General features: G+C 35.4%; 3 protein-coding genes across 3 annotated transcripts; all 3 read right to left on the bottom strand.

Moving 5' to 3' along the window:
- Positions 1-1,342: 1,342 nt before the first annotated feature.
- On the bottom strand, positions 1,343-7,869 carry LOC133293901 (kinesin-like protein KIN-14S). The gene is made up of 13 exons (XM_061492523.1): positions 7,808-7,869; positions 6,077-6,249; positions 5,395-5,516; positions 5,011-5,107; positions 4,655-4,918; positions 4,268-4,547; positions 3,721-3,882; positions 3,141-3,356; positions 2,977-3,014; positions 2,624-2,787; positions 2,371-2,484; positions 1,972-2,200; positions 1,343-1,872 (listed from the first exon to the last, which is right to left on the bottom strand). Exons 1-13 carry the CDS (start codon positions 7,867-7,869, stop codon positions 1,343-1,345), a joined length of 2,451 nt encoding a protein of 816 aa, XP_061348507.1.
- LOC133293879 (uncharacterized) lies at positions 7,764-9,814 on the bottom strand. Its single transcript, XM_061492504.1, has 7 exons — positions 9,571-9,814; positions 9,401-9,481; positions 9,297-9,334; positions 8,974-9,053; positions 8,680-8,763; positions 8,416-8,524; positions 7,764-8,153 (listed from the first exon to the last, which is right to left on the bottom strand). Exons 1-7 carry the CDS (start codon positions 9,778-9,780, stop codon positions 8,012-8,014), a joined length of 744 nt encoding a protein of 247 aa, XP_061348488.1. The 5' UTR covers positions 9,781-9,814; the 3' UTR covers positions 7,764-8,011.
- Positions 9,815-11,449: 1,635 nt separating this feature from the next.
- Positions 11,450-13,559, bottom strand: LOC133293911 (pentatricopeptide repeat-containing protein At3g05340). The gene has a single exon (XM_061492533.1). It carries the CDS (start codon positions 13,415-13,417, stop codon positions 11,450-11,452), a length of 1,968 nt encoding a protein of 655 aa, XP_061348517.1. The 5' UTR covers positions 13,418-13,559.
- Positions 13,560-14,201: the final 642 nt, after the last annotated feature.

Raw genomic sequence — 14,201 nt, 5'->3', positions numbered from 1 at the left:
TAATTTGTAATAGTGTGTTTATAAACAAAATGTTTGTAAGTATAATATTTTCTCAAATAATATGTTATTAAATTCTCATAGCAGGGATTTGCAGGGTTGATGGTGGGCGCTGTTTCAGTCCGCTTACTAATCCATCACTTTGGTGTACAGCTTTCTTGCACTTCAATGGTGAAAACTAATCTTGTTACCAGTCTTGAAGGAGAGAAAGATCCACGTAATTTTGATGCTTTTCTTTCTTAAACTTGTGGGTATTATGGGTGACGAAGAAATAGACACAATTGGTGCGCTTTTGACTTTGACTTGAAATTTTGAAGCCGAAGGTTGTGGGGACTTGATTAGAAACCTCTGCTGTGTTCCTCTATTTCTTGAAATGACAGGGTAACGTCCTCTCTTTTGCAACGGTCGAGTCCATCCTTAGGAAACGAAGGAAACGGCTACGTTATTGAACCATTATGTTTTGTTTCAGGATCCGTCGGTTCTCGTGTTGGTGCTGATGAGAAAAGTTGCAGTAAATTTTTAACACTAGGATACACGTGCGGATCCTAGGATACACGTGTGGATCCTATCAAAACAAAAAAAATCCAGGATTCGGACGCGTATCCTCTGTTGCTGCAAATTTTCCCTTCTGCAGTCACATAAGAAGTACTTTCCCCTTTGTTTTAACTAAAATGATTGTCTATCCAAAAAAAAAAAAAACTAAAATGATTGTTCCCTTATTTTACGTATTGATACTAGTATAGATATGAGTGTACCCAAACAAAGAAGATAGTATCACAGGATGCTAAAATACTGCATCGATTTGGGTTTTTAATCATATTTTGGTTATATGCACGCAACAGTTTTTTCTTTCTTTTTTTTTTTTTGGTATTTTGGAGTTGTATATTTTACAATGGTGGAAACGTTTATTTCAAGCATACCAGAAACGGATAGGGATTATTGTTTCACTGAACAATTGGAAAAGTTAACGTTGAGCACTTGAGCTTGTTTTATTTTTGATTAAATTTGAATACAATTTTTATGCATCCCAAATCTGAGATGCTGTTATCGGAGGGCGATAAAAAAAACAATTGAGAAAATGATGAACTGAACTGGTTACACAGGATCAGAAATTTGATTGAACAATGAACATAAACATGAACATGTACTAGAATAAACGAAGGATGGTAATCAAGATTTTATTAAAAGAAAATGAATTTATAAAACCAACACATAAACATTATTTACTTAAATTTTAAACTTGCAAGGATTTTTATTTTTATCAATTTTGGGTTGAAAAACCTGCAAGGATTTGATTTAAGCACTTGTAAGCACGAGTATTTGTCATTGTTTGAGAAAACAAAGATCATTGCATTTCGGTGGAAGGCCGAGACGGCAAAAGGGAAGACTTTCTGCTATTTTTAAGGCCTCTCAGCTTGAGAGGACTCCACACTAAAGATTTGCGTTGCAGTGCAAGAATAGTTGGATGCCTAGTCATCCGCGAATCAACCTGTGTTGGACTACCCATAAACTTTCTGCTACTCCTCATCAAAGTTGGCGTTGTCTCCACTGATGTTCTCATTTCTTGCATTGGGGCAAACAACTTTGAATACCGAGCTTTCCTTTGGTTCCTTATTATCAGTGATTGCTGAACGCTGCTTCCACCATTGGATTGAGGTTGAGAGACAGAGGTACGGAGTGGAGTTGTCATGTCAGAATTTGACTCAGGACGAGGTGTAGCCATGGAAACTCTCCTTCTAGGTTGAAGGATGACCTGTGTTGTTGATGGTGCAGGTGGTGGTCTCACAGCAATGGATACCCTTTTTCTTTGTTTCGCCAGATTAGTTGTCATTGAGGTTGTTCTTGCAATGTTTTCCTTTCCATCCATGGAAGAGGGTGGTCTCACAGCAATGGATACCCTTCTTCTTGGTTTCGCCCGGCCTTCTGTATTTGTAGTAGTCACTGAGGTCGTTCTGGCAATGTCTTCTTTTACATCCATGAGAGAGGGCATTCTTTCAGATGGTGGAGGCAAGAAATTAGTAATTCTTCTCAGCGGAGGTCTTTTTGAAGGATTCAGTGGTGGCTTCTTTATCATTTTCTGAGCTTCTGTGTGTTTTAATGACGCCACCGTTGAAGATTGAGCTGAAACAACAGCTAGTGATCTACTTTCTTGCTTTAATCTGATTTTTCTCTCCTCTGCTAACTGGTTCTCAAGGTCCCGAACCTTTTAAAATTTAACCCCACATTTAATGAGTAATATATTTTCAAACTGAACGAATTAATAATAGCAGTTCCTGTAAAAAATACTGCGTACATAAACTAGGTATAGAGAACCATATATAATTGACACCTTCTCAGAGTTAATGAAATGTATGACACAAGTCATAGTTATACCTTTTCTTGAAGATTTCGCCACATGACTTCCCTTGCAGCAAGTCTCATTTGCACGGTCTGCAAGTTATCTTGTAATTTCTTAGTTTCCTTCTCATCGTGTTTAAATTTTTCTGCCTGTTTGTGATGAAATTCCCAGTTTTAAGAAACAAAAAAATCACGGTTATTTATACACCATTCCACCCCTCAAAAAAATATAAATTATTAAAAAATTCTCGGTCATTCTTATTAAAAGAACAATTAGACTGTAGCATACCACTTGCTTGTACTTAAACAGCTCAGTGAGATCTGCTTGCTTGCGGGCTGGGCCACTCTCAACTCCTCGAACACGTGTGGCAAAATTCAATGAACAAAGTGTCTCTGCTAAATCTGCTGTGCTTGGACTTATCTGGACAAACATTAAAGTTTTGCAATCTCCTCCTACATTTCAATCCCAGATCAACAACACAAAAATTCATAAAGAGAAAAGGAACACACCAAAACACCTTTTAAATAATAAAACAGCAGTGAAATTGCAATTGGATCTTTGCTTTTAATCCAAGATTTGGTTCTAAATCAAATCAAGCAGGAGTCCATCCCCAAAGGAGCAGTGTTAAAATGAATCCTCACCTAAAGAGCTCTGGAGTATATGAGTGAGCTTCGAGTTTCTGTCTCAAAAAAAAAAGAGGAAAAGAAAAAGAAAAAGAAAAAGAAAAATGAAGAACATAAATATTAACGAGAAAAAGAATCATTATGTAGGAATGTACATTAGAGATGAGATAAAAGAAAATCACCTGTAAGGTATGTGGGCTGATTTGGATGCAAGGGCTGAAATAACATCTCCAAGTGCTGAGAGAGACTTATTTATGAATTGAGATTCCTTCAGCCTTTCTCCTTCAGCTTCAGTTTTCCCCACACGCTCACTGCCAGCTAAGTCTACTAGCCAAAGGTGACTCCTTGTTCTCTGGCCATTGATTAAATTCTCCCCCACAACAGTTACTCGCAATAGACTGCATGTTGAACCACCTCTTTGTCATCATAAAATATGTACAAGTAATATCTATACCTTGCCAACTTGCCCAATAATTTAAAATCACTCTCATGAAACCTCAGACAAGCGAGGGTAAAGGGTGAGGGAAATCCGGGGACCTCTTGGTTACCAAGGAAAACTTTTACCATAGCTTCAAAATTGCCAATAATTTCATTCAAATATTTTAATAGTTTACTGATACAAAGAATTTTGCTTCTGCCAACTTTAAATATGTCATATTCAAGAAAAAATCTTTGCTAGTTATATGATTGAAATATTTAAACACTAAAAAATAAAAAAAGTGCTAACGCAAAATCCATTTATCTGAAAGAACCAAGACATACCAATGAGAACGACTGCTAAGTTCATTGGCACTGGTGGATCCAACTGATCTGACCCGGTTTCCAGACTTCAGCATTTCCCACACATCCTCTGTTCCATAAACACGAGTTTCAACAAGTCCCGGGACATCTTGGGCCCCATCTGCTGCTTGCTTTATCTCCAACCTTCATTTCAATAGATAAAGATTATTATTTGTTCTCCACTATTTGAGAAACATTTAGAACATCAAAGTTTCATGCTGAAGGATAGACAACACACACGGGGAGGAAAAGAGCAAGATTACGACATTGATGGGTTTAACTTCTATAAGCAAACTCATATGCTACCAGAGAAGACAGATGCAGAGATAATTAATTGAAGTCATAAGGTCTTTCAGAAAAGTTACAAGTTCTTTTTTATCAGCATCTCTATCTTGCAAAGCAATTTCGTCTGGCACTCTCAGATTTTATTTTCATTAGCATAATGTGAGAGTGGCTATTTTATTTACAATCTCAAAACTTAAAATTAAGATGCTAATTATAGTATAACTAAAGAAGAATGAAAACTCACTTCTTAGTAGGATCGGCAGGGTTTTCCGCCAAGAGATCTCTTATCTTCTCATTGTAAACCTCCAGCATGCTAACTAGCAATTCATATTTTATTATGCCATGTCTCTCTTGAGATATCCGAAATAATTCCTCCAGGGTTCTATAGTTAACTCCCCTATGCTCTGGTGTTCCCTCCATTGTAAATGTCTTGCCCGTTCCCGTTTGGCCATATGCAAAAATGCAAACATTAAACCCATCCAACACTGATGTAACAATAGGTTTTGTTTGTGCAAAAACAGCCTCTGCACAATAAAATAATTAATACAATCACAACTAATCATTAGCCAAACTATGAAAGAAATTTCTTAATAGAAACTAAACCAACAGAAAGTTCTAACTTCTCATTTACCTTGGTTATCTTCAGGTCTGAATACATGATCAAATTTAAAATGCTTTTTAGAAGAATCAGAGCAAATGACTTGAAGCTCGTCAGGATATGACTCAAAATTGACAACAGATGCCACTGTTCCATTTGCAATTTCACTTTCATTTAATGGTCTACATCTGCAGAAAACTCTGACATTACCCTTGAGTTCAATCACTTCATTGTAAAGCCGCCTACGCTCAGAGGACTCCGCCAGGTATTTTCTTTTCAAGATTTCATATTCAGAACCTAATGACAGACATAAAGATGAAAACCTAGCATAAAATAACCATGAACAGCTAGAGATTATATTCAATTTTATGTTTATGTTAGAGCATTACCAAGAAGCTGAACTGACTTTAAAACATCTAGGCCTGGAAAGGACTCGGTTGTGAGTTTCACTTCATCAGATAGGGCTACATGTTGTTTCTTTAAATTCTGATACCGTCAAAGCATAAAAACCAACATTAACAAAAGGAATAAACAGAAGGAATTTGATTAGAAGCAATGTTTGGAAGGATCTTGATCGTTTTGTTTGATCAAAACATTAACCAACATTCAAAATTTAGGGTCACATGTTGTTTCTTCGAATTCTGATACACTCTGATGCATGAAAACCAACATTAACAAAAGCAATAAATGGAAGGAATTTGATTAGAAGTAATGTTTGGAAGGATCTTGATTCTTTAGTTTGATCAAAACATTAACCAACATTCAAAATTTACCTGAACTTCGGTACTCAAGTCGAGGATTTTCTTCAATATTGGGAGTGTATGACCCTGATCGGGAGAAATTTCATTGGACACACTATTCTCATCCATGTTGTCAGTGGTCTCGTTCAATTGCACTGATGCATTATCTGAATATATACCAATTTTTTTTTTTTTTTAAAAAAAAGGAGCAGATAGCAGAAGCAAAGATGAAAACTAGTTTCCCGAGTTAAGAATCTTTTACTTTCTTTTTTATTTTATCAGATACAACAAATCTTAATCCCAAATCATTTTCTCTTTTTCAAATATACTTGGTTTTACCACCACACAAAATGAACGTGTACGTGTAAACAGAAACTGATTTGGGAAATTTGAACAAAAAATGATTCAATAAGTAACTCATGTATGCATTCCTAAACTGATTATACCAACAATAATAACAATAAAAGGAAGACTATTAAGGACAAGGTAGGGAAGGGACCTTTTGCAGAAAAATAATCTCGTAGAGTGGTAATATTTGTTACTAAAAAAAATAAAGATGACATTAAAACACAGAGTGGTATCAAGAAGACAAACCTATTTCACAAGCTTTATCTGCTACTATTGGTTCTGAAATTAAACAAATAATCCAATAATTACTAATTTTTTTTAATTTGAAAATTGGAAAAGAACCTGCAATAAATGAAAGAATAGAAACCTGAGGATGGCTTCAAATTGCAGTGAATAACAAAACGATTAAATTGTTCAGTGAGCATTTCAACTATTGGATCTGCAAGAACCACCCATTCGTTAAAAGATAAAGCAAAATGAGAAGAAAGAATGGAAATGAAGGAAAGAGCGAGCACCGTCCATGACTTGGACAAGGGAGATCTCGAAGAAGAAATATTACAGAATTGCCAAATGAACACTCTTTCTGTGGTGAGCTAGAGAGAGAAGAAAGAGGAGAGAGAGAAAGAGAGAGAGAGAGAGAGAGAGAGAATTTTCTTTACTGCTCCACTGGTTAAAATAACGGTCACTTCACTGCTCAGTAAGGGTTTGAATTGTGGGATGGGACAATGAATGCAGCTGTTTTCCAACGGCTAATCATATCAACAAATAACTCGGACCGGGCCAGGCCCAGGCCCGCAATAGACAACAGCAAAAATCTCTCGGAATAATATATTTTTTATATTATATAAAAAAAGTAATATCTCCTACGCTCATATTTTTTAAAAGGTAATATTTTTCATATGCAATATAAAAAAAATATTACCCATTATTTTAAAACCAAACACAATCTGTAAAAAGATTTAATAATTTTCATCGAATAAATAAATAATTATATATGAAGATTGTATTATTATATTAAAATAATTTGATTAGTTTAATTATCTATGTACTCTAAATTTTTTATAATTATTATTAGTATTTTTGGTTGAATTTTTTATATTGATCGAACTACGTATTTGTTAATTTCTATATATACATGTTCTAATTTTTCAATAATAAAATATATGAATATTAAGACTATATTAAGTCAATTATAATTACTTAAATGAAATAAATGTAATTACATAATGAAAAACTGAGAAATGTTTGAAAGCAATTACAATTGTAATTTGCAAAAGTAAATCGCATTTATATTTTTATCCTTTTGTAATATTTGTATTTGATTAAACAATTAAATAACTCGTATAATTGAAATTTGAAATAAAAAAAAAAATTGGAGACAAAAAGAGCAATCCCCTTTGAAATAATAATAGATAGATTTATAAATAATAAAAAATCATGAAGTATTGAAAGAAAATGGTAATTGGAGTGTAAATACATTTATAATTATTCACCAATATATATATATATGTATGTATATATATATATATATATATATATATATTTATCTTTTTCAATATTTATCTTTAAATATTTGAATGCACAATAAGATGCATTTATTATGTTATGCTTTTACATCTATTTTTACATATTTGAGCGATTGATTTGTAATGATAATCTTGAAAAATAAAAACAAAAAAAGGAGCTCGACCTAAAAAAGAAAAAAAAAATCTCCTTTACAACAATATAGATAGATATTGATAAAGTAGAAATTAAAAAGAAGCTAATAAGGTAATAATATAAAATTTTAAAATATAAAAAAAAAATGAATTAGAACCAAGGACAAAATTTCTTCAACCATTGGTCATAAAAATATTATTTTGTCGAAACTTATAATAAAAATTGATATATTTAATCCAAAAATCAAAATTAAAGCTAAAATTAACCATTTATGTATGACTTGACAAATTATAGAAAAATTGGCTTTGGCTCATCAGATTTTCGTGGTTCAACCAAATTTCTCTAGTTTACATCAAGTCAATTCGGTCAACAAACAAATACCGTAAACAATAAAATCTCAGCAAGCCCAAAAGTAGTTTGATTAGATAAACTTGTTTACACAAGGAAAACAAGCCTGTTGCATTTCAACACTGCAAGAAATATTGCCTCTGCTGAAATCATACGAAAGAGGATGGAATAAAATGAAACAAAAAACATCCGAAATTGTAAGTAGCTTATATTCTTCTTGTGTTTCAGAGAATTGAGATACAAGGTTCCTCAGCAGCAGCTGATATCTAGCAATGCCTTGCTATGAATCCAAATGTTAAAACCAATCGACATGCTGGCTTGATTTTTTGGGTTGCTTCTTTGGCTTTTGGTATCGGTTATTCTCAAATTTGGCTTTAGTTATAAGTGAATAGAGCAAGTCTGCCTCTGCTGATGTATCATAGGGTGCATCCACTATACTGCAAAATCAACCAAAAGGAAAAATAAACGATCAATGGAATGGATATAATAAACTTGAGATCCTGTGTGGCATTTGAACAAAATTTATCACAATAATGGTAGGATGTTATGCTAGAAAAGATAAATGGGAAAATCAGGCAAGCTTGTATGTTTTTAGTTTTATAAGGGAAATAATACGTTAACAAAGGGGTTCATCTGATAAATTATACCACAGCCTACCTAGTACCACCAAGTAAAGTTCTGGTGTATGACTAAAGTTACCTGTCAAGTAGCTCCTCCAACAGAATTCTTTGTGATGGTGTTACGTAATGAATGCAACTCCTAGGGCATTGTCCAACAGCACATTGAACTTGGTAATCTTCCCCGTGACCTTAAAGTGGTTATTGAGGATAGCTGTATTTATATAATCATAGAAAGAATGCCATTTGCAGAACATATTTTTAAACTAAAGTGAAGATATGCCATTCTTTATATATAATATATGCCTCGCACAAGATTAAGATACGGAATTACAGATAGGAATACCTTGAGATGATGCACGCGCTGTTCCAGTTGAAGAGACATATGTGAAAGCATGAGGGGCTCTTTCCACACAGGAATTTGAACACGCTGGTGAAAAATTTAAATTTGTCAATGTAATGGAAAGTAAATGCATATTTGTTAATCCCCAGTTCCCAACTTCCCATAGAACAGAGTTAACAAGCTCTGTCTGGTAGCCTAGTGCTGATTTTGTTGATAAATAAAAATGCTAAACGTCAGTGCTGTGTGACTTGTAATACCTCCAAAAGGGAGGGACAAAAATAGAAACATATACGGTACCTTTGCCGACACAAAGAAGCTCGTTAACAAAAATATCAAAAGCTTCACACTCTGGCGCGTCGAAGGGATCTAAGCACTCCCTGCAAGTGCAACTCCAAGTGTCTCAGCATTGCAAAGGTATGCATATAGTAAATTTGAAAACAAATTAAGTTGTTGGAATTATGGATCATGGGAAGGAAAACGCCCACAAACTTTGAGCTATCTACACCTCTAAAATCGAGAAAAATAAAATAAAATAAAATTCTGAAACACTTCCAAATTCCAATACTGAAATGGTAAATTTAGAATAAAAAAAGGGGGGAAAAAAGGAAGAAAAGATTTACCTTTCAATTATTTGTGATGAGGTGTAGTTGGATAGTATCTGCAGTGATCAAGTATGCAGGTTAGGTGGAAAATTGAGTAGTAGGGTATAAGTGGGAGTGATTACCTGGTATGCTTCAATTACACGGCGAATCATAGTATCAGAATATATTTCATTTCTGTTGAGGTCTGGATGGAACTGCTTCACCTTTGTAAGGAAGAGAAACAAACATGAATGAATTGTAGAATTAATGAATGGAATGGAATGAAAATGCAAAATATTGAAGTTGTTTGTACTTTGTCTCGAAAAGCAGCTTTAATATCGGCGGCGGAGCAATCAGTGTCCACTCCAAGGACGGCGTAAGCCGAAGCAGTGGACAGAGGACCATCGTCTCTGCCGCTGCAACTGCAACTCGCTCTTGGCTTCTTCTTCTCCACAAACAACGGAAAATTGCGATTTCCGAATGGGAGAATCGTACGACTTGTTATTAAGCTCAAGCTCCCCATTCTTACAGTTAAGTTCCATTTGAGTAATAGTTCTTTTTGCTTATTTTTTATTTGGTCGTTTGTGACTTTTGGGTAGCAATCAGTGTCTGGATGACCAAGTGCCACTTGTTTGTGCCCTTTACCTAAAGAGTAAATTAAATAGGATTTTTCTCTTTTTCAAAAACAATTATAGCTCCTTTTTTTTTTTTTTTTTTTCTCTTTGAAGGAGGGGCTCATCACTGACGTGATCTCTATAGGCGAGTTCCACATAAATGAAGAGTGGAATGGAAAACGAGAATAAGAAGAGAATATCGCTGAGAATTGAATCTCTTCACTCTCCATAATATCTTAGTTATTACTACATGAATTACAAAAAATGGACAAGTCCTATTGTGTCTTGATATGATATACAATTACTTAAGGGTCGTTTGGTACATGAAAAAATTTTATTTGTCCGGGAATCTCGATTTTCAAAAATATGATTTTTGCATTCAGTTTACGATAATATCTGAAAATTTAAAATTTAGAAAATTCAATTTCTCGAGAATCCCTCAAAATCCCGCGTACCAAACGCCCTCTTTCCACCATCGCGTTTCAAGGGCAGGAGACAACATAAATGAAGCTCCAAAAGGATATAGGCATGCATCGCGTTTCTATTCCATTCCACCATCTTTTAAAAATCCAAACAATGAAACTTATTATCATTTCATTTCATTCTACCCCTTTCCTCTCTTATCAACAATCCAAACATGGCTCAAGGCTGATTAGTTTTGTTGAGAAATATAGTTCCACATTGGTTGTATGGACAACTAATGTGAAGTTTATAAGGCCTTGGACACTCCCACCTTTCGAGCTAGCTTTTGGGGTGGTGTATCCCAAGGTTCTTTACTTGGTACCAGAGCTTGAGGTTCGATCCTCACTGCCCCCCACTTTAAAGTGGAAACACAAAAAAAGTAAACCAAAGATTGGGCCTGTTGCATAATCCACGCTTCAAGCCAAGAGGGCTCTTGCGTGAGGGGGCGTGTTGAGATATATAGTCTCACATTGGTTGAAGAGCAACTAATGTGGAGTTTATAAAGCCTTGGACACTCCCACCTTTGAGCTAGCTTTTGGGGTGGTGTATCCCAAGGTTCTTTACATGGTATCAAAGCCTCACCGTCCCCCGCTTTAAAAAGTGGAATTAAAATAAAAAAGCACAAAAAAAGTAAACCAAAGATTGGGCCTGTTGCATAATCCACGCTTCAAGCCAAGAGAGCTCTTGTGTGAGGGGGCGTGTTGAGATATATAGTCCCACATTGGTTGAAGAGCAACTAATGTGAAGTTTATAAGGCCTTGGGCACTCCCACCATTTGAGCTAGCTTTTGGGGTGGTGTATCCCAAGGTTCTTTACATGGTATCAGAGCCTCGCCGCCCCCCACTTTCTCTTGTGGAGTTTCTTAGCACAGGTAGATTGGGCCTGTTGCATTGTCCACTCTTCAAGCCCAGTGGGCTCTCGTGTGAAGGGGCGTGTTGAGAAATATAGTTCCACATTGGTTGTATGGACAACTAATGTGAGGTTTATAAGGCCTTGGCACTCCCACCCTTCGAGCTAGCTTTTGGAGTGGTGTATCTAAGGTTCTTTACAAGTTTTCTGGACAAACATAAATAGGATTCTTACTTGGAAAATGAATCATCAGAATAAATATAGTAACTAATCCTTTTTATCTTGATCGAAGTAATACAGAATACACCTTTTATCAGGAACATAACCTTCATCTTTCAGGTGTTTCAACAACCCAGACAAAACCCAGAATATAATATCAGCTTGCGGATGCAATTTGTCCCCTACAACGAAACTATTGACTTTCTTTTGGATCTCAATCCAACTTATGCCTACTTCTTTTGCTACTCCCATCTCTTTCATTCTTTTAATTGCACGTGCTCTCTCTTTCCATTTCCCTTCAATAGAATATATGTTAGCCATCAAAACGTGAGGAGCTGGGCTATCTGGTGAAGCTAAAAATAGTTGATCGGCAGCATATTTACCCATCTCAGAATCACCATGTATACCACAAGCACCAAGCAATGCTTGCCAAACCAGTACACCAGGATTCTCAGGCAATCCCTCAATAAAATTTCTAGCTTCCTTAAGTAGTCCCGCCCTGCCCAGCATGTCAACAACACAGGCATAATGTTCTGATCGGGGACTTATCCTGTGATCTCTAGTCATAGATTCCAAAAACTCCATGCCCTTCTCAACTAAGCCAGCATGACTGCAAGCATGAAGTAATGACAAAAATGTAACATCTGTCGGTGTTACACCCTCCACTCTCATCTCTTCATAAAACTGAAGTGCTCTGAAACCATCCCCATGGCGAGCAAAAGCTGCTATTACTGAGTTCCATGAAACTGAATTCTTTTGAGTCATCTGATAGAAGACTTGGAGCGAGTCATACAACTCTCCACACTTAGAGTACATGTTTATAAGTCCATTACAAACAAAAGGATTTTGACTGAAGTTCTTTTTTATAATTAAAGAGTGAACCTGCTTACCAAATGCCAAAGAAGTGCCAACACCAAATACCCCAAGAACAGCGGAAACAACGTTGGGGTCAACTTCAAACCCCAATTTCACCATTCTCATAAATATCTGGGTAGCTTCCTCCTCAAATCCATTTTGAGCAAAAGCTACAAGTATCACAGTTAAGGAAACCTCATCGAGTTCCTCAGCAGACTCAAAAATCTGCCATGCTTCTTCTAAACTTCCACACTTTGAATACAAATCCATCAAAGCACTTTCAATGCATAAATCCGACTGCATTCCCAATTTCCAAAGCAGGCCATGAATTTTACACCCTTCCCCCAATGCTTGTAAACCTGAACAAGCCATGAGCGAGCTCAAATATGTCAAAGCATTGGGACTCACTGACCCGCAACGCATTTGGGCGAACAATTTTAAACAATCCTCATAAAATGCATTTTGTGTAAGGCCAGAAATCACCGCAGTCCAAGTTACAACATTCCTCTCAAGCATCTCATCAAAAACTTGCCTTCCTTGATCAAAACACCCACATTTGAAATATGATGTTATAAGAGCATTCCCCACTGGAATCTCCCACTCAAAACCACCAACAAGCACCAAACCATGGATCATTTTGGTTACACTAGAGAGTTCCGGTCCATCACAAGCTGACAACAGTGTAGTCAGAGTTGCTTTATCAAATCGACGATGCAGTGTCCTTGACTCAATCATTTGCTTAAAGAACCAAAAACCCTTATCAAAATCTCTGTTCCTTAAAAACCCAGAAATCATTGCATTCCATGATACAGTATCTTTCACATGCATACGATCAAACAGCTTAATGGCATCCTGCAGTTCCCCACATTTTGAATACATGGATAGAAGAGAATTCCAAATAAAAAGGGCATTACGAGGGGAGCTATCAAAATCGAAAAATGGAGGTTGCTTGATGATGCGGGCATGGATGGAAGAACCAAGATTAAGGTTTCCATTTCTCCCACAGACCGAGAGAAGAGAACTTAAGTCTGCATGGTTGAGGACAGATTCTGAGGTTCTAGGAAATGGGTTTTGAGAAGTTAGTGCCTTCAAGTTGAAGGATGAATTGAGAGAATCCACCCATAAAGGGATATGGGAATTGAATTTCAGAATGGATTTCATCCATGAAAAGAAGAATAGAGAGGTTGATGGGACGGGAACAGCACTGTTTAACACAGAAATCCTAAGCCCTACGGATAAAAAATAATTCGTTTGAGGCTGTTTGGTATATTATTTTGGGATGAAAATGGAAATGTAAAAGAAGAAAGAGAGTTCCATGGATTCATTCATGGGACCTCTGCATTTTGAAACATTTCTTCCTTGTAGGAGAGGATTGGGAGGGAAACAAAATAGTTTTGTCTCATTTTTTTTTTCTTGGAAAAATATTTATCCTTTCAAAAAATAATTATTTTATTTAAAACTAATTTTTTTATTTAAAGTTCATGTTTTTTATTTAAAATTTAAATAAAAAAAATCACCAACTTTCTTCTCCATAATTTTTATTACGTTTCTTTTTCTCTCACTTAAAACGACACAATTTTAACAAAATCAATCTTTTTGTTTATTATAATTCTTTTATGTAAATTAATTTTATTAATGAAAATTTTTATTTTCTTTTTATAAAACTTAATAACAAAAGGGAAATGTTACGTTCTTTTTAGCAAAAAGGATAAGCTTAAGAAAAGGAGAAAAATAAATTAAGTGGAGCAATTTTCTAATGTCTTTTCGCTCATAATAGGTCTATAAATAAAAATTACAATTGAAGCAGAAACGGTTAAAACATCATGAAAAATAACTACCAACTAAACAATATGGAAAATGACTACCCAAATAAACAATACAGAGGTGCTTGCTAAGAATTCAGAACAATGAAAGTGCATTTACATATTCGGGGGATCATGGGTTT

Source organism: Gastrolobium bilobum, unplaced genomic scaffold, assembly GCF_033153095.1.
Source record: "Gastrolobium bilobum isolate Gb01-03AN ecotype WA unplaced genomic scaffold, APGP_CSIRO_Gbil_v1 utg4431, whole genome shotgun sequence".
In the NCBI taxonomy this organism is placed as follows: domain Eukaryota; kingdom Viridiplantae; phylum Streptophyta; class Magnoliopsida; order Fabales; family Fabaceae; genus Gastrolobium; species Gastrolobium bilobum.
Note: the sequence above shows the minus strand (reverse complement) of the source record. Positions and strands in the feature narration are given on the sequence as shown.